Here is a 22,952-nt window from a genome sequence, read left to right as displayed (position 1 = left end):
GAGAGGTCCTTCTGGGAACCACAATGCAATCTCCTTGTTTGCATTGTCATCTTGTCAATACCAAAATCCCTACGGATGGTTGCAGCGTCGCAGTCTGATGGGCTTACCAGTTTTTTTCTTTTTTTTTTGTACCTCCGGTTTAATCAAACTGTCTGTCAACCGACACCCATTTTTTTGGAATGTAATTTTACACTTTATTTTAAATGCAACAATTAAAAAAAAAAAAAAAAGATTCATCCATATTACATAGCTTCTAGTTCTAGTGTTCTAGATAACAATTTCACTTTCTGATTACAAATCTTTTGGAACACCATTAAAGATAAATTCCAATATCACAAGTTGAACATCATCATTTAAACAAAAGCCCGATATCAAAAACACATTCTTAAAAATGGTCAAATATTACTTTCTTAATCATATACTACTGATCTTATCTTATACTATTTTTTTACCCCTTAAACCCTTAGAAAATACACACTAAGCTCAGGTCCACCACTTGACACATCAGGGTTCATCATGTAAAACGCCTCGGAGTCTCTCGACCCGATAACCCGCTCGAACCTGGCTCTCATATACATGAGCTCACCTTTCTCGGACCCAACCGCTCCATTCCCTTCTTCTTCCACCGCCGTCGTCGTCGCCGCCGGTAAAACTCCGGCACCCATTGTTATAGGCCCGACCGCCTTCAACACCTTCCACTCCGCTTCTCCACACTCTTTCCTCGCCGCGTAACCACATTTCTTACCGTTACAATATGTTCTCCACGTTGACTCTTCCAAAAGCTTCTTCTTCGTATCCGTCTTAAACGCCGCCGTTTCGAGAGCGATTCTCACTAGCCCCGAAGCCATCTCCTGTACGAGAACGCTTGTCGGAGTGGGTAACTGGATCAAAACAGCGGGTAAACGGGTCGGGTCATCTTGTACGGCGAAGTACACGTGTCCACGGCGGTTACCGAATAAAGTACCCACGACCCGGAAACCCAGACCCGAGTTAGAGAACCCGAGAGCGTAACGGATCTTTTCGAGAGTCTTTTTCTTTTTTTTCTTCTTCATCATCTGTTGGGTACTGAACTGATCCGGACGGGTCGGGTCAGAGGAGAAGTTGAAACGGGTCAAGATTTTTTCTTCGTTGTGGTTGTAATCGTCGTCTTCTTCTTCCTCTTCTTCGTCGTCGTCTTCTTGAACTTTCTTCTTCTTCCAGTTGAAGTAACGTTTAGAAAGAGAGAATGAAGAGTCGAGAGAAGTGTTGGCTAGGATTGACTTCATGATCTCTTTTAAATGAATATACAAAATCTTTTGTTTCTTTCTTGGAACTGAGACTTGAATTGAATGAAGTTTGGACTCTCATGTGTTCTCTTATATTGATCTTTAATGGAATTTTTTAATGTTTTTTGTGGGGACTGATTTGATTTAACTAGTTTGATTTTTAAATTACATTTTTATATAAATTTTATATTTGACCTTTTGTATTATCTCTCTTTCATTTCTACTGTTTTTCACTTTCTTATTTCTTTTTTGGACTGTTTCACGTATGATTATTTTATTGAGGTGATATATTTCACGTATGAACTTTTATTCAATAATTAACTACATTTTTTTTCAAGCTATTATTTGAAGATTTTACTGTTCTATCTCATTTCTACTGTTTTATTTTAAAATTTTAATATATCCACCAAATTCATGTATTTTAATAATATATTTTCTGTCGTAGTTTTATAATTTCACACGTTTGAGTCTTTCTTTTATTCAATGTATATTCATAATGTAACGTTATTTTTAAAACTATAAATGCTAACATGCAAGAGAATGTAAAGATATGGCACTTGACTAATTTATGTAAACCAAACTAAAGATAAAAGTAGTACCGTTTCCTTGGACTTTAAAGATTTTTAAATATTATCATAAGTTAAAATTAGAAATAATGGTCTGCAGAGCTAGAGAATTATTTTAGAGGTTGTGTTAATTAAAGAGAAAGATTGATGCGAAAGGAGATAGAAAAAAAGAAAAAGGAAGAGAAGAGGAAGGTGAGCAGCCACCACCTAACCGTAGATTAAGGACTGTCTTCATTGGGACTTATGAATAAGACACATCATACACCAAATCGACATTTACAATTTGTCTTTCGTACACACACACACCCTATATACATATATAGTTTAATTTATTATTTTGTTAAAAATACTCCCTTCTATTTTTTTTTGTCGTTTTACAAATTAAGAAAATAAATCAATGTTTTATTATATTATTTCTTTAATATATTTTCTGATTTTTTTATTGGTCAAACTATTAAAATAATTGCGATAAAATTGATATTTTTACCAAACATATGTATTGGAAACTTAAAATGACAAGTATTAGAAAACAAAATTTTTATTCTAGAATGACAACTAAAAAAACCAGAGGAAATATAAGGTTATGAATTCTAGCTAAAGAAAAATTATGGATAAAAGAGGAAAAAAATAGGAAAAAAATTTCATTCACTCAATATAAAAGTACAAGTAACTTCTATATTTTACTCTATTTATCTTTTACTCTATTTTGTCAAAAAAATTCATCACTTCAAAGATGTTCCTTTGTTACAGCAAAAATATAAAACACGACACTAAAATATAGTTACAACAAGATAAAAAATAACTACTATTGGTAAGTCTAAAACAACTAATATACGATCATTTTTTAAAACAATTGTACACAAATATTTGTGTATATAGTCTAATTTACATCAAGTAAATAGGAGTAGTTAATAATATCTGTGTACATACACAGTTTTGAAAGAGACAGGAAGGTGTGCGATGGATCTCAATCAATGTCTCATCTATAGTGGGGCTACAGAGTTGACAAATTAGTCCACCCTTTTTCACTCAAATACACATATTAATTTGTTATAAAATCTTACCATAAACGCAATGTTTCTTGGTCGCTAACAAAAAACTTCTTATAGTATATTTGAGGTCATCGAAGGATAGAAGAAAGTAGAAACTGAAACTAGGTCGTTTATATCAGTGTGATAACGATATATTATTTTGGACGTGGAGGATGCACAATGTCAAAATCCATATGAAATTATTAGAATTGTGATTTATATAACGTTACTCTCTCTTGTTAAGACGGTTTTTTAGCTGTATATTAATTATTAATTTATGTGGTTAGACGTCTTATTTTTATTGTATAGGTTAATGTTGATGACCAAATATTCGTACTCTAGTTTCAAATTTAAATAAAAACTAACGCTTTTAATTAAGAGAGCCTACATTAAACACATCATTGTCACATCTTCGGCGTAAAAAGGATGGGACATTTACGGCAACATCGAACCAATCAAACGTTGTCTATGTGTTGTTTTTTTCACATACCTACACTACACCAACAAGCATGCTTTTCTTTATATTTATTTTCATCATATTGATATAAAATAATTACAAAATTTAACGTCAAAATCCTTGACTTTGTGAAAATAATATGATGGAATTTGGTGTACCATTTGTCTTGTTGGTGCTACTTATGACTTAACAATAAGATAACGCATGCGCGCCAGCCTATGAATATAGGAAGTAATGTTACATAAATCACAGCTAAGAGATTTTACACTATATAAAATAAAACCGAGCTCTCTAACTTTGATAGGATCACTCAATTTATATTGGAATATAAATATTATAATACATATTAAAATATATTATATTAAAACAATTCTCATAAACACCACTAAAATAGGTTTTTTCTAAAAATACCACTTTTATTTTTATTTCTAAAAATACCAAAAAATAATTTTTTTTCCAAAATACCACAATATTAAACTAAAAATTTAATATTTAAAATTAAACTCTAAATTCGAAATACTAAACCTTACCCCTAAAAACTATATTTTAAATCTAAAATTGTCTATCCAAACCTAAAAAAATTCTACATCCTTAAAAATTAAATTTTTATGTTTGTGGTATTTTTGGAAAAAAATTGTGGTATTTTTGGATTGAAAACTTAAAATATCATATTTTTGAAATAAAAAACATAAAAAAGGATATTTTGAGGAATTTTTCTATACATTATTATATTCAGTGGGAACAAAAATTCAAGTAGTTTACTTTACATTGGTTTCCCCACTCACCCGACTTGGTTATGAATATTGTGACGAACTATTGGTTTCATGTTTGTATACTATTGGCATTTGGCACAATAAAAGTAACTTATGTACATTTCTACTATTTTCATTCACTGTGTAGCGTGTTCCAATAAAAGCGAAACGTTTTATCACAAAAAAGTGAATATTTGACTTATTTCACATTTTTATTGAACATTTCAGGAAATGAATAAAACATGGTTCTCGAATTTTTATGCTTATTTAAACTATTATTTTATTAGATGGCTAAAAATCATGTAAAAGCAAAAAAAGATATGTGATTTAGACTTATTCGTATAAGAGTTATTTAACAAAATATATAATGAAAACTAAAATGAAAATTCGGATTCTAAAGTCTGTTCTAAACTGTCAAGGTATTGGGCCGTATATTCTGCTTATATTGCATATTAACATATTTGTGATAACTTGTAGAACAATAAGCAATTGTATAATTTTCTTATTTAGGTTTACTTAAGCAATAAACTACTTTGTCTTGTATAAACAGAGAGTTGTAATCGTCTATGAGAGAAAAAGAGAGAAAGAGAGTTCTTCTCCAATAACTACTCGTTTCCAGTTTTTACATAGTATCAGAGCAAAAAGCCTGATATTTTTATATTGTTTTGTTTCATAATCTTTCTTTCGTTCATAATATATCTTTTCCCGAGTACGGACTTTGTTTGAGATCTAAACCATCATGTCGAGTGAAGATAAGAAGGCCATCGTTGCAAAGGGGTCCGATATGCCAGATGTTACTCCTTACACCTTGACCTCCGGAGACAATCCCGGATCAATGATTTCCTCTGTTCAGTTGACGGGGGAGAATTATGCAGAGTGGGCGACGGAGATGTTGAACGGCCTTAAAGCGAAGAGAAAGACATGTTTTGTGGATGGATCTATCACAAAACCGACGATGGCAGGATCTGAGATAGAATCGTGGACAAGTGTCAACTCGATGGTTGTCGGGTGGTTGAGAACGTCGATCACACCACGAGTACGTTCCACGGTGTCATTTGTTTCTGAAGCAGCTGAGTTGTGGGAGAATTTTAAAGGAGCGATTCTCTGCTGGTAACAAGGTGCGAATCCATCAGATTTTATGTCAACTAGCTTCTTGTCGACAAGAAGGCCATTCCGTAATTGATTATTACGGACTTCTTGTGGTTTTGTGGGATGAGTTGCAAGGGTATCGCCCGATCCCACTTTGTACGTGCGGAGCCGCTACACAAATCGTAAAGGAGAGAGAAGATGAGAAAGTCCATCAGTTTGTCATGGGACTTGATGAGTCTCGATTTGGAAACGTGATTTGCCAAATCATTGATGCAGAACCGGTGCCCGACTTGGCACAAGCATATGCCAAAGTCATAAGAGAAGAACAGAGACTTGCGGCGAGCAAGAGAAGAGAACAACAACATGAAGCAGTCGGTTTCACAACGAGAACCGTTCCACGAGTTGAAACATCTGTTCATTCTACTGGTCATGAAACGAATGAAGCATCAGGTTTTGCGACGAGATCTGTTCCAGCGAAATTTAATCAAACTGCTAACAGGAACAGAGACCGAAGTCTTTGCTCGCATTGTGGGCGTACAGGTCATGAGAAGGATTACTGTTGGGAATTGGTAGGATACCCAGAGTGGTGGACAGATCGTTCCGGTAGAGGAGGAGGTCGTGGATCGGGACGTGGAGGTCGGAGCTCCAGCTTTCAAGTAGCAGGCCGGGGTCGTGGTTATGCGACAGTCGCCCATGCGACCAGTCCTAATGCCTCCGCATATCCGTCACTCACTCCTGGACAGTGGAAAGCACTATAACAATTGGCAAAGAAGAAAAGGTTCAACACGTCTGATAAACTTTCTGGTAAGATTAATGAGGATATGATTCTTGATACATGAGCTTCACACCATATGACAGGAAATATTTCATTATTAACGAATGTTGCACCTACGCCACCTTATTCGGTCGGATTCGCGGATGGAAGTACGACCATGTCACGTAGCATGGGCATGGTTTATGTGTCGGATAACATAACACTTGAGAACATGTTATATGTTCCAGCCCTTGATTGCACACTTATCTCCGTTTCTAAGTTGCTTAAACAAAGAAAATGTGTGGCGATGTTTACTGAAAGTTTTTGTGTTTTGCAGGACCGTTTTTCGAGGATGCTGATTGGAAGAGGTGAAGAGCGTGATGGGGTCTAACATCTTGAAGACAAGGATGTTGTGCGTACTAGCAAGGTTGTATTGCAACATGATTCAACTTTGTGGCATCAAAGACTTGGGCATCCGTCTTCTATAGTTATTTCTAGTTTACCTATGTTTTCTGGTTTTAAGAACTCAGCTAGCTCCACTCCATGTTATGTGTGTTTTAAAGCAAAGCAAACAAGAGAGATATTTTATGATAGTACTAGTAAAGCAATGGATTGTTTTTCGCTAATACATGTTGATGTTTGGGGTCCTTATCGCATTCCAGCTTCATGTGGAGCAGTCTATTTTTTGACAATTGTTGATGATTTCTCTAAAGCAGTATGAACATACCTCTTACTTGAAAAGTCCAAAATTCGGCAAGTTTTACACAACTTTTGCTTGTATGCAAAGAAACAGTTTGGTAAAGATGTTTGTATGGTACGAAGTGACAATGGCACCGAGTTTATGTGCCTCTCTACTTATTTTCGAGAAAATGGAATTATACATCAAACTTCTTGTATTGATACTCCACAACAAAATGGATGTGTGGAAAGAAAACACCATTACATTTTAAACGTTGCCCGGTCTTTGCTCTTTCAAGCAAGATTACCAACCATTTTTTGGGGAGAAACCATTTTAACGGCTGCATATCTCATTAACCGAACTCCCACCAAAGTTCTTCATGGCAAAACTCAATACGAGTTGCTTTTTGACAAGAAACCGTCATATGATGAGTTGAAAGTTTTTGGTTCTTCCTGTTATACGCATCGAAAGTCACGTGACAAAGATAAATTTGGTCATCAAAGTCGTTCATGTATTTTTGTGGGTTATCCTTTTGGAAAGAAGGGATGGAAGGTGTATGATCTTGAAAGTAATGAGTTTTTAGTTTCTCGGGACGTTATTTTCCACGAGGATGTTTTCCCATATGCTACAAACTGTACGTTGCATGGGGAGGTCACGTTGCATGATGCAACTTGTTTTGATGATGATTGGGTTCTTACACCGGAAACCACGTCTATAGTAAGGGGGAGTCCTGATATTGATACTCCGCTTATTCGTTCCGAAGAAGAAGCTAAAGCAGTTGTAAGTGACAATACGACTTCGTCGGTTGCGGAGGAGGTTGTCGAAACGGAACCATTGGAGGAGCAGTCTCCGGTTGCAAGTTCAAACACACCACCGGTTGTTGATACCAGCAGTTCATCCACTGTAATGGCACCACAAGAAGAACTAGGCATTGGTAAACGTGTGAAGTTTCCATCAGTTCGGTTACACGATTACGTTACTTACAACGCACGTTGTTTAGACGACCCCCATCACGCTTCATCCGACTCCGATAGAGCTTCCCCGACACCGGTCCAAGGTAAAACACCGTACCCTCTTACGATTTATATTTTGGATGACCATTTCTCTTCTGCTCATCAAGTGTTTTTAGCTGCGGTCGTTGATGCTATTGAACCGACTTCTTATAAACAAGCCATTCAAGACCCACGATGGACTAATTCCATGGGTACGTAGGTCGATTCGCTCGAAGAACTCGATTCTTGGGATGTTGTTGATCTGCCTCCAGGAAAAGTGGCTATTGAGAACAAATGGGTTTATTAAATTAAGTTCCATGCAGATGGTTATATTGAACGTTATAAAGCTCATTTAGTCGCATGTGGCAATCGTCAGATTGAAGGGAAGATTATAATGAAACCTTTGCTCCGGTTGTTAAAATGTCCACTGTCTGTGGGCTTTTGCGCATTGTTGCTGCAAAGAATTGGGAAGTTCATCAAATGGATGTTCATAATGCCTTTCTCCATGGTGACCTTGAAGAAGAAGTTGCCCGTTGGTTTTCGTCATACCGATCCCAAAAAGGTATGTCGACTCAAGAAATCGTTATATGGTCTTAAGCAAGCTTCGCGCTGTTGGTTTGATAAGCTCACCTCTGCCTTGACCAAGTTTGGTTTTGTTCATTCTTACGCCGATTACACTCTGTTTACCTATTCACATGGTGATGTTGAACTTCGAGTTCTAGTATACGTTGATGATTTGCTTATTTGCGGGAATAATACACGCATGTTGGAAAGTTTTAAAGAATATTTGGGCAAATGTTTTCATATGAAAGATTTAGGTAAAGCCAAGTATTTTCTTGGTATTGAGATTGGTCGGAGTTCCGAGGGTATGTATCTTTCCCAGAGAAAATATGCTTTAGACATAATTACTGAAACTGGTCTTCTTGGATCTCAACCGGCCAGTACACCGATGGAACGAAATCACAAGTTGGGTTTAAGTAAAAGTGATTTCATGCCCAATCCCGAAGCCTATAGACGTTTAGTTGGTCGGTTTGTTTATCTTCTCACGACTCGACCGGAGCTTGCTTATTCAGTTCACATTCTTTCTCAGTTTATGAAGTCTCCGCGTATGGATCATTGGGATGCGGCTTTGCACGTTGTTCGATACTTGAAGAGTGCTCCGGGTCCTGGTATTTTGTTAAGCTCCAAGTCTGATCTGAATCTTACGGCTTATTGTGATGCAGATTTTTCGACTTGTCCCCTCACACGTCGTTCCCTTAGCGGCTATGTCATGTTTTTAGGAGGATCACCCATATCATGGAAAACCAAGAAGCAGAAAACCGTCTCGCAATCTTCTGCTGAAGCAAAATATAGATCAATGCGTAACGCATTGAATGAGCTTTTATGGCTTAAACAACTTTTGCGTGATCTCGGTTGTCCTCAATCTCATTCCATTCGTCTCTTTTGTGATAGTCAAGCCGCCATTCATATTTCTAACAATCCAGTTTTCCATGAGCGTACCAAACATATAGAACGAGATTGTCATGTTGTATGTGATGCTGTTCAAGATGGTGTATTGACGATGGTTCATATTCGTACGGATGAGCAGCCGGCTGATCTCCTTACTAAGGCATTGGGTACTGCTCCGTTTCACCGGTTATCGTCCAAGTTGGGCATTTGTGACTTGCATGCACCAACTTGAGGGGAAGTATTGGGCCGTATATTCTGCGTATATTGCATATTAACATAATTGTGACAACTTGTAGAAGAATAGGCAATTGTATAATTTTCTTATTTAGGTTTACTTGAGCAATAAGCTACTTTGTCTTGTATAAATAGAGAGTTGTAATCGGCTATGAAAGAATAAGAGAGAAAGAGAGTTCTTCTCCAATAACTACTCGTTTCCAGTTTTTACACAAGGAAACCAATTAAAAACATCATCATATATATAAATGTAAGGTTTTGGTCTCTCCTTATTGGTTGATTTTAATTTAATGTTTTCTTATTTTATTTTTATTTTTGGTTTCTAACTGTTTAATTGCTTTAAACAATGTTTAAGACCCAATTAAAACAATACATTTAACTCACACATTAAAATAAAATTATAACTGAAAATAAAATAAATTATGCATTAATCATATTCCACCTCTCAATTTTATTCAAATACAATAAATTATAATTATGCATTAACTTTTCTTTTGTAACTTCCATCAATCTTATCATATAAATAAGCATTCTCTCATTCTATCATATTAGCATTCTTTTACTTTCACATTTTCATATTCTCTCATTCTCTTCCATTTCTCTCATTCTCTTTCACAATACCTCAAATCATTTTTTGTTTTTTTGTTTTTTTTTTTATTTCTTATTTTTGTTGTATGTGTTACAAAAAACCAAATGAAATATCATTATAATTTTAATTTTAGAGAATGCATGATATATATTGTACATTGTTCTTATTTTTAAAGATTCATCACCATTATCTAATTTGGATTATCATCTTATAAGTAATCATTTTCTCCTTATCTCCTACCAATATCAAATGTTGTTATATCTCATATGTGTTTAAGAGTTTGATTCTATATTTTAATTTAGAAAGTATTATATATTTAACATTTTAACAAATTTTATTTTATTTATATAAAATAAAATATTTCTTTTATATTTTTTGCCTTTCTAATCTATTTATATTTATTTTTTAAATTTTCATAGTTAAATATAAATTCACAGATGTGGGTTTTAACAAAAAAAAAATCAAGTTTATTTGAGAATTAGATGTTCATATTCCTTTTAAACAATCAATGTGTAAAAATGAGTTAGTCACATAAATAATTCACTTTAATATATATATATATATATATATATATATAATTGACTTTTTCCATTCATTTTCATTCTCTCCTTATTGGTTGATTTTCATTTAATGTTAATTGCTTAAACAATATTTAAGACCCAATTAACACAATATATTTATAACTCACAAATTAAAATAAAATTATAACTGAAATAAATAAATTATGCATTAATCATTTTTCACCACTCAATTTTATTTAAACACAATAAATTATAATTATGCACTCACTTTTCTTTTGTAACTTCCATAACATCTTATCATATAAATAAGCATTCTCTCATATTCTCTCGTTCACTTCCACTTCTCTCATTCTCTTACACAATATATACCTCAAATCATTGTAAAATTTTCATGCTAAATTTTAATTTTAGAGATTGTATGATAGATATTTTACATTGTTCTTATTTTTAAATATTTGGGATTTTTAATTGCATTTCATATGATTTTATAGGAAAGATATTTAATTGTTACTTCAAAAATATTTTTTCAATTTAATTATTAAATGTTTTAAGTAAATTTTGAATATCATAGTAAATTTTTATAATTTGAATAAATAAAGTGTATTATTGACATTTAGGAAATTTGTTTGTTATATATGTATTTTTAATGAGAATTTCAAAAATATATTTTTTTCAATACCAACATTAGAAATACCATTTTAAAAAAATGTTCTCAGAAAATTCTCATAATTTTATGATTATTAAATAAACTAAAATAAATTAACATATTTAATAAACTAAAGTAAATTTTAACTAGTAAATAAATAAAAAAGCATCACATTGTCAAAGAAACCAATTAAAAGTTGTCTCTTGTCGTAGCTTCTCTTTTCATACATTAAAATATGTTTCTTGGAACAGTGATAAAACATAATATTAATATAAAACATATATGGCAGTTAGTATCATTACTAAAGCAGAGTGTTTTTAAATTTTAATAGGTCAAAATCTAATTTTTGTTTGGTAATTCAAAAATATTATTCAACACATTTTGAAGTATAATTGCAAGAAAAGTATAATTTAACACATTTTTCTCTAATTTAGGAAGAGGTTGGTACACTGTTGATCACTGCAATATTTGGTCGGCTAGCTTTACCGTCCATTTCAATTTTGTTTTTATAAAGAATAATTAGGGTATATATAGATTACTCCAAAAATTATACATAAATAATTTCTATTATTTTTTCTTGTTACAGCTAATTCTGGAAACTGGGACCGACCAAACTTCGTAAAGCAACTAACAGTTGAACTAGTGCAAACAAAAGCTAACCAAATACGACGACTTTTATAAAAATCAATATAACCAAAGTAGTAATGTAACTTATAGGTTTACTATCCCGTTCTCTAGACGACCAAGTAGTAAACATACAACTACGAAATGTAACATTTATTAATATAAGAAAACATGATTGGAGAACCTTGGGCGTTCGTTAGATTTGGGTATAACAGACAAAGGTTTGGCTTAACGATAACATCGAATGTCGTTCACTAACAACGTGGAATGTGACACATTAACAAATCATATACTAACGCCACTTGAAAAATACATCATCCATCATTTTATCAATAAATGAGATGTGCATGTAGGAGCCTAAAGGTCCAATACACAAATGAGCCATGAAAGCCCATATTTTGTTTTCCAATTGTTTGTCTTTAAAATATTTCAAACGAAATTAGTAAATCGTACGCAACAGCTCATCATTCTGTAGATATACGCTAGCATAATTTCTAACGCATGTTAACAATATAAAACTTTCCATTGTAAACAATTTAACGATTATAGACTGAAAAGTTTCAGTAAAATTAATTAAAAAAGTTGGATGATGTCATACATTGTAGCTAGAGGCCAATTACTTAACTTAGAGACACCGAATGCATGAAAATTCCTACCTAACTAGTAAGTACTAAGAAGTAACTAGTACCACATGGCTTATCTTATGAAGAAAATCACATGATTCACGTGAGAGAAAGTAGATATTTTATTTGTGTTGGCCCAAGCCAGTATAAAGCCCAGTCTCGATTTGAGACACTTGGGGTTATACTATAAGTTATTTATTTACACCATTTGAATATTTGAATTCAGTTTTGATCGTTTTATGTTTTCTATCATTTTATGTGTTAGGTCTAGTATTATTATTTTTTTTTAATCTAATGTCATGCTATATTAAAAGAAAAATAAACGTTACACCTTTGTCTTAGCAGTTGAAAACAGAGGAAAAACCAAATTTTAAAATTCTTTCAATGTAGCCTTGTAGAAACTAGAAACCAAATTTGGATGCTTGTCCCTTCGAAAGAGACCCGTCCCCATTGGCTATTGTGCTCAGCCGATTCCTCACATTTTTTCGTCGAACAATTTGATAAGCTTCTCCTTTAGTGATGGTTGTTCCCATGACGTCGATTATTCCTCTCCCTTCAGATAGAGTGTATCGAGTTTGGAAGTGTGTATCCAACGAGAAAAGTTTTCGTTTTGTCCATGACTTTGCCATCAAGCAACCTTTGTACCTCTTTCCAAGTGTGTTAGGTCTTGTATTATCGTGTTTAGTTTTTGTCATTTGCTTAGTTTTTTTTTTTCGTCATTTGCGTAGTTTGATTATGTGTGCATTCTAATACAGTTAATATCAAAAAAAGACATGAGAAAAGATAAAGTCGATTCACCTTAAAATTAATTGGTAATTTTGGAGAATGGTATCCAAATTAATTTATAGAAGTTTCTCGTAAGAACTTTCTAGCTAAACAAATTATTTTAATAAAATTACATAAAGATATGATCTCGTAGCCTAAAGTATTACATTCGGACCAATGTGGTAGGCACCCTGTGATGCAAGTATTCAACTGGATTAGAACTTGACACTTCCGCGACAAAAATAAAGCTTATAGTCTATAATAATTGGTTCATGTTTGCTTTGCTGTCGAATGAAATAACATATATGAATATGCCTCTAAAGTTGCATTTGTATGCAATAATTGGTTCATGTTTTGTTTTTCTTTCTTCGCTTTATTTTTCGAGGTATGAAACGTGTTTTTTTCAATAGCTTAGATTATAAAGATAGAGTATTAAATGCATAATTTTCTTTCAATTATTACAGTTTTGGGGAGCCAGGGTTTTAACCATGTTGTCCGTGGTGTATATCTGTATATCTAAGTACCTGACGACACAAAGCTAAAAGGATGATCGCATTTTTTTTTTTTGATGAGTTGTGACAAGTCGGTTCATGAATGTATATTGGTAACCATTACATGTATTTATTTATTATGATGACAATCACACATTCTAGGTTCTAGCTGTTGACAAAATAAAAACACAGAAGTCTACCTCAACAGTCGATAAATTCTCTAATCTTCATGGAATATTTGTACTGTACGAGGATTTGATTTTATTCGACTTCATAAAATTTCCCGCATCTATGCGTTCTTACCTAACTCGTATATATATCACAATCAAATTTAGAAACCATATATAATATTATAAAGTAAAGATAAAAATATTATTGAAATTAAATTTTATTTGAAGACAAATTGTTGAAGAGAGAGAGAGCAAAAGAAAGGGATAAGAGTTTTTCCCTTATATTTGTTTTACAACCGAAAATCATTTATTGAGAAGAATTTCCAAAATTGATATATATCATCGGTGGTTCTTATTTTATATAAGAGAACTTGTTAGTTTTTGCAGACAATACACCGAAGAGGAAAGATATGTGAGCATCACATATTATTTGCGGTATCTTCATGAAAACTATATGTATGGTTCGTGTGTGTTGAGGACCATTGGTGATAGTGTCATAGTGGTGCGCGCCTGCGCGGAATGGTTTTGTATCACAACGGTCATCTATAATGGAAGTCCATTGGTTTGGTAAGACTACTTAAATCGATTGTTTTTTTTTTGTTATTTATTTCAGTTTGTTATTATATTGGTGGCTACTTTTTCTGTCTGAATTAGTCAATTATTTGTTGCATGAGCCTGAAAGAAAGTGACAAAGGCCCAAGTGGGCAACAGCCAAACCCTCTTTCGTATGGTCGCTAGCTACATTCTTGATCTATATCACATCATTTAATATCATGCTTTTCTTTTCTTCTTTTTTTCTTTTGATACTGCAGCCCAATTATATACATTGTTAAAAGAAAGTATCATACTTTGAATGAGCTTATCGCCGATTAACACTAGCACTGCTGAGTCTTTTTCATGGGTCAGAAATAGATATTTGATGCAACGTAGAAATACATTTTATGATCCTATTTTGATGAGGATGGTCTTTTATAGTATCTATGTTAAATTTCTTATTAACTAAGAATTTTGCGATTTTATCTTAGTTTTCCGATATTTCCAAAATCAACGTATCACTATTTTACCTTTAAAATCTTCCACTACGTCAATCTTAAATTTGAGTCATTAAGATTAACGGTCAAAATATATAAACTACTTAAGTTTCAGCCAATGATCTAATTTAAACTTACGTTTGTGTATTTTGTGTCAGCATCGTTTAAAAAATATGAATGACGTGTCACTATCTTCTGTCTCCTCTTGATATTTTGTTCTTACTCATATTCGTACGGAAAATATAGATAAAGTAATTTAACCATAGATAGTGGAAACTAAAACAAAATGTTGTCAAATGCACTATAATTCTTGAAGGAACGAGAGCAAAAACGATAAGCTGGTAAATCTTTGAAACTTTGCACCAAAAAAAGAAAGAAGTCATTATCTTTGAAAAAGAACTAGAAGTTACTTGTTTATTACTTTCACAAATATGTTTCACGGTCAGCATATATACGAAATATTTTTTTATTAATTTTAATGTAACATCGTGTCAACGTTAAAATTAAATGATATTACTTTCATATTTGCTTAGAAGACATTTCTTGAATGTAAAAAAACTTTACTGCAACTGATCGAGGAAAGCTAAGCATTCCAAAATTTCTAGAATGGTGTGTTTAAAAGAAGACTAGAAAAATGCTATATTTTTCAATATACCCTTGAGTTGTACTTATTTTCTTCTGAGTCGCCTCTTTTTCGTTACAAAATATGTAAGGAACCATTACGATGGTGTGTAGCCATTATTTCTTGGACCCTTATTACTACGTGTAAGTTTACGTGTAAACTGAGAGAAGGACAAAAAATTGCAAATCGGGGTAGTGAACCAAACTTATGGTGGGACATTTGTGCCGACCGAAGATGCTCTAGAATCTATCTACACTAGCTTTTGTCAACAATCTAACTACACTTCTTTATGCTAGTGTTGTGTGTGTGTGTGTGTCAGTGTGCGTAAATTTGTATATTCACAGTTGTCTTGAAGAAACAAATTAAAGCATTCACAGCTAATGCATGAACATTTTAGTGGATAGTTCAGAAAATTTTAATATCAGTGTTCTGCTATGTATCTAACGGATAACTAAGTTTTGATTTGCTTCGTTCATGAAACAATTAGATAATATGGATATCCGAAAAAAATTCCGAACATCTAGCCGAATGCCATAAAATTTCAATAAATCAATTTTTAATCAATATAACAAAGAACTATTTTTTGATTTTGTAATTACTTTCACAAATATGTTTCACGGTCAGCATATATACGAAATATTTTTTTATTAATTTTAATGTAACATCGTGTCAACGTTAAAATTAAATGATATTACTTTCATATTTGCTTAGAAGACATTTCTTGAATGTAAAAAAACTTTACTGCAACTGATCGAGGAAAGCTAAGCATTCCAAAATTTCTAGAATGGTGTGTTTAAAAGAAGACTAGAAAAATGCTATATTTTTCAATATACCCTTGAGTTGTACTTATTTTCTTCTGAGTCGCCTCTTTTTCGTTACAAAATATGTAAGGAACCATTACGATGGTGTGTAGCCATTATTTCTTGGACCCTTATTACTACGTGTAAGTTTACGTGTAAACTGAGAGAAGGACAAAAAATTGCAAATCGGGGTAGTGAACCAAACTTATGGTGGGACATTTGTGCCGACCGAAGATGCTCTAGAATCTATCTACACTAGCTTTTGTCAACAATCTAACTACACTTCTTTATGCTAGTGTTGTGTGTGTGTGTGTGTCAGTGTGCGTAAATTTGTATATTCACAGTTGTCTTGAAGAAACAAATTAAAGCATTCACAGCTAATGCATGAACATTTTAGTGGATAGTTCAGAAAATTTTAATATCAGTGTTCTGCTATGTATCTAACGGATAACTAAGTTTTGATTTGCTTCGTTCATGAAACAATTAGATAATATGGATATCCGAAAAAAATTCCGAACATCTAGCCGAATGCCATAAAATTTCAATAAATCAATTTTTAATCAATATAACAAAGAACTATTTTTTGATTTTGTAATTACTTTCACAAATATGTTTCACGGTCAGCATATATACGAAATATTTTTTTATTAATTTTAATGTAACATCGTGTCAACGTTAAAATTAAATGATATTACTTTCATATTTGCTTAGAAGACATTTCTTGAATGTAAAAAAACTTTACTGCAACTGATCGAGGAAAGCTAAGCATTCCAAAATTTCTAGAATGGTGTGTTTAAAAGAAGACTAGAAAAATGCTATATTTTTCAATATACCCTTGAGTTGTACTTATTTTCTTCTGAGTCGCCTCTTTTTCGTTACAAAATATGTAAGGAACCATTACGATGGTGTGTAGCCATTATTTCTTGGACCCTTATTACTACGTGTAAGTTTACGTGTAAACTGAGAGAAGGACAAAAAATTGCAAATCGGGGTAGTGAACCAAACTTATGGTGGGACATTTGTGCCGACCGAAGATGCTCTAGAATCTATCTACACTAGCTTTTGTCAACAATCTAACTACACTTCTTTATGCTAGTGTTGTGTGTGTGTGTGTGTCAGTGTGCGTAAATTTGTATATTCACAGTTGTCTTGAAGAAACAAATTAAAGCATTCACAGCTAATGCATGAACATTTTAGTGGATAGTTCAGAAAATTTTAATATCAGTGTTCTGCTATGTATCTAACGGATAACTAAGTTTTGATTTGCTTCGTTCATGAAACAATTAGATAATATGGATATCCGAAAAAAATTCCGAACATCTAGCCGAATGCCATAAAATTTCAATAAATCAATTTTTAATCAATATAACAAAGAACTATTTTTTGATTTTGTAATTTTGTCACTCTAATATTCGGGAATTGTCATTTTGCTTCAAATAATTTAGATTTGTCATTTTTGGTCACTTAAAAAATTATGCATTTGTGATTAAATATATATATATATATAGTTAAAACACTAAACCCTGAAAAGATGTAAAAACATATAATTTGTAAAGTTGTGTTTTTAAATATTAAAAAAATGGCAAACATAAAATATTTAAGGCAAAATGTCAAAATCCACAAACGCTGCCGCTAAAGAGAGACGTTTTCCTAATTGATTCATATGATAAACTAGTAAAACATTGCGAAATCGGATAAAAAGAAAAGGTCAATTTTTTTTTGGTTGGTAAGGACATAATATATAGTTATATAATTAATAACTGTTTTTGCAAGTTTTTTAACTCTATTTTCACAAAAATTCTATGTATTTTAAAGTTACATAAAATAAAATAATTATTTAAGACAGTACGATATATATGTATATATCTAGCATAGAGTATCGAAGTGGGTGATCATGGCTGTTTAAAATAGATACTATGTATTTTGATTTGCTTTGTTTTGAATGAATACCATGCATGTTTTACTGTTTGCTTTATTTACAAAGATCCAAAAGTTTTGGAACGAAGAATACCTAAACAAGCAGATCTAATGGATATTGCCCTTACGTTGCATTGATGGCATAGCATTGTAAGCGAATGCTTCACTTTACTACAACATTTGCATATGATTATGAACATTCAATTAGTGCTTTTGTAGAAATATGTAATGTACCAGAGACCCTCGAGCTTTTTTGAATCTTTTTTTACTATCAAACAAATTATCTTTCTGCAATGTTTTTTTTTTTTTGAAAAATATGTGAATTTCATTAAACCGAAAAGTTTGCAGAAGTTACAATAAGCTTGATACGAAAACGGTCTCTTGCCCAAAAAAAATAAAAACAAGAGAGCGGCTAATACTTAATACCATAATAGGTTCAGTAAGTATACTTTAACCAGATCCCCATTGAGTCCCTGAACTTCTTCCTCCTTTGTTTGGCTAGAAGAGCGTCTTTGATTAGTCGATCAAGTCCCTTAAATAAAACACGAACATCCGTGGAGATGTGGTTGTGAAACCTGCTGTTGCGCTCTTGCCATATAACATAAAGTGTTGCTTGAGCAACTAACCGGCGGCGGTTCTTTGGTGCTTTATCATCCCCCACGTCTAACCAAGCTGACAAGGCTGCCCATGTGTGGAAAGAGAAGGGTCTATATCCGATACGACTTGTCACCCCCACCCATAGTTCCTCACTGACTTCGCATCGGAGAAAAAGGTGATCTCGGGTTTCCTGCATCAGACCACATAAACAACACTTTTCCTCAATTTGATACCCCCATTGCACTAGTCTCTCTCTTGTTGGTAACCTATCCAGGTTCATGAGCCACATCATGAAGGCATGTCTAGGTATTGCTCCTTTAAACCAGACTTGTCTAGCCCAGGTGGGTGGAACTTGTGCTGGCCTTATCGCCTCCCACGTTTTGCTTGTGGAAAATTGTTGCAGCTTCTCAGACCCAATTTGCCAGTAGTAGTTATCTGGCAAGGAGGAGAGGATGGGAGGCTCGATCGTTGTTAAATATATTTGAAGCTCCTCAACTTTGGTCGACCTGGCTGGTCTAAATCTCCACCCCGAAGCAGAACAAGCTTGCCCCACTTTCCCTCGGAGAGGAATTCCTGTTTGATATGGTCCTGTAGGCCCAAGAAACTCAATCAGAGGGCCATAAGGCGTCCAGTCGTCATACCAAAAACTTATTTGTGTCCCGTTACCCAATCTGGCTTTGAGGAACTTGATCGCAAACTGTCTGAGATTCAGCATAGATTTCCAGGTCCATGATGTTTCTTTTTTTTTGCATCAATAGAGCATAGTACAAACCAGAGTTGTACACAAAGTCAAAATCAAACAGAAATATAGTCANAAAGTAGAACAAGCTTGCCCCACTTTCCCTCGGAGAGGAATTCCTGTTTGATATGGTCCTGTAGGCCCAAGAAACTCAATCAGAGGGCCATAATGCATCCAGTCGTCATACCAAAAACTTATTTGTGTCCCGTTACCCAATCTGGCTTTGAGGAACTTGATCGCAAACTGCTGAGATTCAGCATAGATTTCCAGGTCCATGATGTTTCTTTTTTTGCATCAATAGCCCAGAAGGATCCATCTTTGATCTTGGTATTTCTGAGCCACAACGCCCATAGAGAATCACTTGCCATGAATAGTCTTCATATAAGTTTGAGGCAAAGTGTCCGGTTCCATTGGGTAAGGCTCCGAAGTCCCAATCCTCCCTCTTCCTTTGGAAGACACAGGCTGCTCCAAGCAACTCTCGCTGTAACTTTCCAGGTAACATCTCCAGACCACAAGAATTTGATGCACATACTTTCGATCTTTTTAATGCAACCCTTAGGAAGAATAAACGCTGACATCCAGAAGTTTATTGTGCCATAGGTCACAGAAGCTAAGAGTTGCAGCCTGCCAGCATAGGATAGCGAACGAGCTGCCCAGGAGGTGAATTGTCTTGACAGATTATCAAGCAACGGCCTATACTCTGCTATCCTTAGCTTTCGATGCATAAGAGGGAGCCCAAGGTACCTAATAGAGAGTGATCCTAGGTTGAAACCAAGAGATGCCATCTGGGAGGTTTCAACTTGGCTCACTCCCGCTAGGTACATGTCTGTTTTGCTCTTGTTCATTGTGAGCCCAGAGACCTCTGCGAATTCTTGAAGTACCTTCATGATATTGGTGAGGGAGCTCAATCTGCCATCAAAGAAAATCATAATATCGTCTGCAAAGGCCAGGTGAGTTATCAGGGAGTTTTCGGCGTTTGCGTGAGCTCCAATCAGGTTGTTGGTGTAGGACTTGGTTAGCAACTGCGAGAATACTTCCATCGCCAAGACAAACAAGTAGGGGGATATTGAATCTCCTTGTCTCAGTCCCTTTGATCCCGTAAAGTAGCCACAAAGCTCACCATTGATGCATATGGAAAAGCTTGTCGTAGAGATACACTGCTCAATCAAGGTGATAAACTGATCAGGGAACTCCATTGCCTTGAGAGTGTTGAGGATAAAGTCCCATTTCACAGAGTCAAACGCCTTCTTAAGGTCCACTTTGAGCATACCCCTTTGTGAAACATTCTTGTGATTGTAACCTTGGACCAACTCAGTAGCTAATAGGACATTTTCAACAAGGAGCCTGGCTGGGATAAACGCCGATTGGGAAGTAGATATCAATTATGGCAGCACCTTTTTAAGTCTGTTCGCCAGCAGCTTAGACACAATCTTATACAAGGTGTTGCAGCAGGCAATGGGGCGAAACTCAGCAACCCTCTGAGCATTTGGAGTTTTGGGAATGAGAGTTAGAATTGTCGAGTTCCATTGTTTGAGCAGCTTTCCTGACTTAAAGAACTCGAGCACAGCTGCAACTACTGCGGTACCCACTGTTTTACATTGCGCAGTGAAGAATTCAACGCAATATCCATCTGGTCCTGGTGCCTTATTCCTCGGTAGAGAGAAAACAACATTCTTAATCTCCGATGCTGTGATAGGGAAATTTAAGATTTGGATAGAAGCTTCTGAGCATCTCTGGGGAACCAAGTTTGCTATTTCCAACACTGAAGGTGAGGAGCCGGATTCATGACTTCCAAATAGGTTTTTGTAGAACTCTATCGCTAGATTCTGGATGCCCTGCCTAGTGTCCACAACCTGATCATTGTTATCCAAGAGGAATAGTATCTCATTCTGGCACTGTCTCGATAAGAGAGCCCGATGAAAGAACCTAGAGTTCTTATCTCCCTCCTCTAGCCAACATATCCTCGATCTCTGTTTTAGAAAGGATTCCTCCGCATACGCAAGTGAACACCAGAGCCTTTGCGCTTCCTTCTCCTTGATGGCACACTCAGCAGATGGTGTAGTGAGAAGTTCTTGTTGACAGTGGATAAGATTTGAATAAGCCTCTTGCACCCTCCGTTCAATTCCAGAATAGTTCTCCTTGCTGAATTCTCTGATTACGCTTTTCAGAGCTTTTAACTTCTTTAAGATCTTGAGCATATTAGAACCGTCAAAATTCAGGGCTTCCCACCAAAGTTTTATTAGGGACGCAAAGTCTGGATTCTGATTTAATAAGGTCATCTTTCTGCAATGTTACCTTTACATAGATTAATTGTTATAGATTCACAATTCATCAACGGACAAGGATAAGACATACAAAAGTAAATTGTTTTTTTTTTTAAACATGTCCTCGATGTTGATGAATTTGAAGAGCTTTGCAGATATATCCATTACCATCTCGAACTTTTGGAGTCTTTGCTTTGAGGAACATGCAAAAGTTTTTAACCTTAATAATGCATGGTCTTTAATAGAACATGCAAAAAGGAAACAACATATTGTTTTGACAACATTATAAGTTACAACTTTATGTGCTCATTTTGTTTGGTCTGATTGAAATATAAGCTTACAAAACTTTGACTGCCGAAGAAATCCCTTAAAAATTTTATAATGAATTGACACATTTGCTCCTATTGTCTAAATTAGTTCATATTAGTGACAAAAGAAGATAGACCAATTAATTTTTTCTTAATTGATAAATTCATTATTTTAATAAGCTAAAATAGTAACTTAAATCAAATTATCATCTTCAAAGCTGTTAATAAGCTATTTTAATAACCACTTAATATTAGATTTGAGGAAAGGTATATTTTTCGTCGGATATAAATCAATATAATTGTTTGAATACAATTTTTCTTTTTGTCCACACAGATGTAAAATTGTTAGCGATTCTTTGATATCATTGACAAAGAAGAAGAAAAAAGCAGAAGGGATTGGCATCTCGATTTATAGGTTCGTCCTTCATGATGAATATTTTTCTAAGTGCGTATTTCCATTTTGATCTCTTTCAACAACTGATTAATATGTACGCCAAAGATCCGACACGTAATAAAGATCATACTTTCTTATCAAAAATAAATACTTGGCCATAGGAAAATCATGTGTCCAATTTATGTTAACTGAATATAACGTACTTTTTCAATAAAGTCAATAGAATAATTTTCCGAATAAGGCGATGACTACATCTCTTTCATTACTAGAAAATAAAAAGTTCGAAGAATATAAGTTTATAAAAAAAGTAGTATACCATTTCACACATTTTGATATTACTAATATTCAAGAAAAAACATAATAATTATAATTTATATCAATATGTTTAGATATTCAGTAGTTAAACAAGTGTCGGTACTTACTTTTCTGCAATGCTCGTTACTTGATGTGCAATGCTTTTGTTTTTTGTATGTTTTGGTGATTGTCTTCAATCCTTACTAATTTTTGGGTAATATGATTGTAAAAACTCGATCATTATATTGAATTATTTAGTATATTTGGTGTTGTATCCATTATTATTATT

At 34.0% G+C, this 22,952-nt stretch overlaps 2 protein-coding genes across 2 annotated transcripts; both read right to left on the bottom strand.

Moving 5' to 3' along the window:
* On the bottom strand, positions 219–1,365 carry LOC104779752 (protein MIZU-KUSSEI 1-like). The gene has a single exon (XM_010504140.2). The coding sequence runs from the start codon at positions 1,263–1,265 to the stop codon at positions 456–458; it is 810 nt and encodes a 269-aa protein (XP_010502442.1). The 5' UTR covers positions 1,266–1,365; the 3' UTR covers positions 219–455.
* Positions 18,504–19,379, bottom strand: LOC109132434. The gene has a single exon (XM_019244042.1). It carries the CDS (start codon positions 19,377–19,379, stop codon positions 18,504–18,506), a length of 876 nt encoding a protein of 291 aa, XP_019099587.1.

Source organism: Camelina sativa, chromosome 4, assembly GCF_000633955.1.
Source record: "Camelina sativa cultivar DH55 chromosome 4, Cs, whole genome shotgun sequence".
NCBI classification, from domain to species: Eukaryota; Viridiplantae; Streptophyta; class Magnoliopsida; order Brassicales; family Brassicaceae; genus Camelina; species Camelina sativa.
The sequence above is the reverse complement of the archived record's forward strand: the minus strand, read 5'-3'. Positions and strand labels throughout refer to the sequence as shown.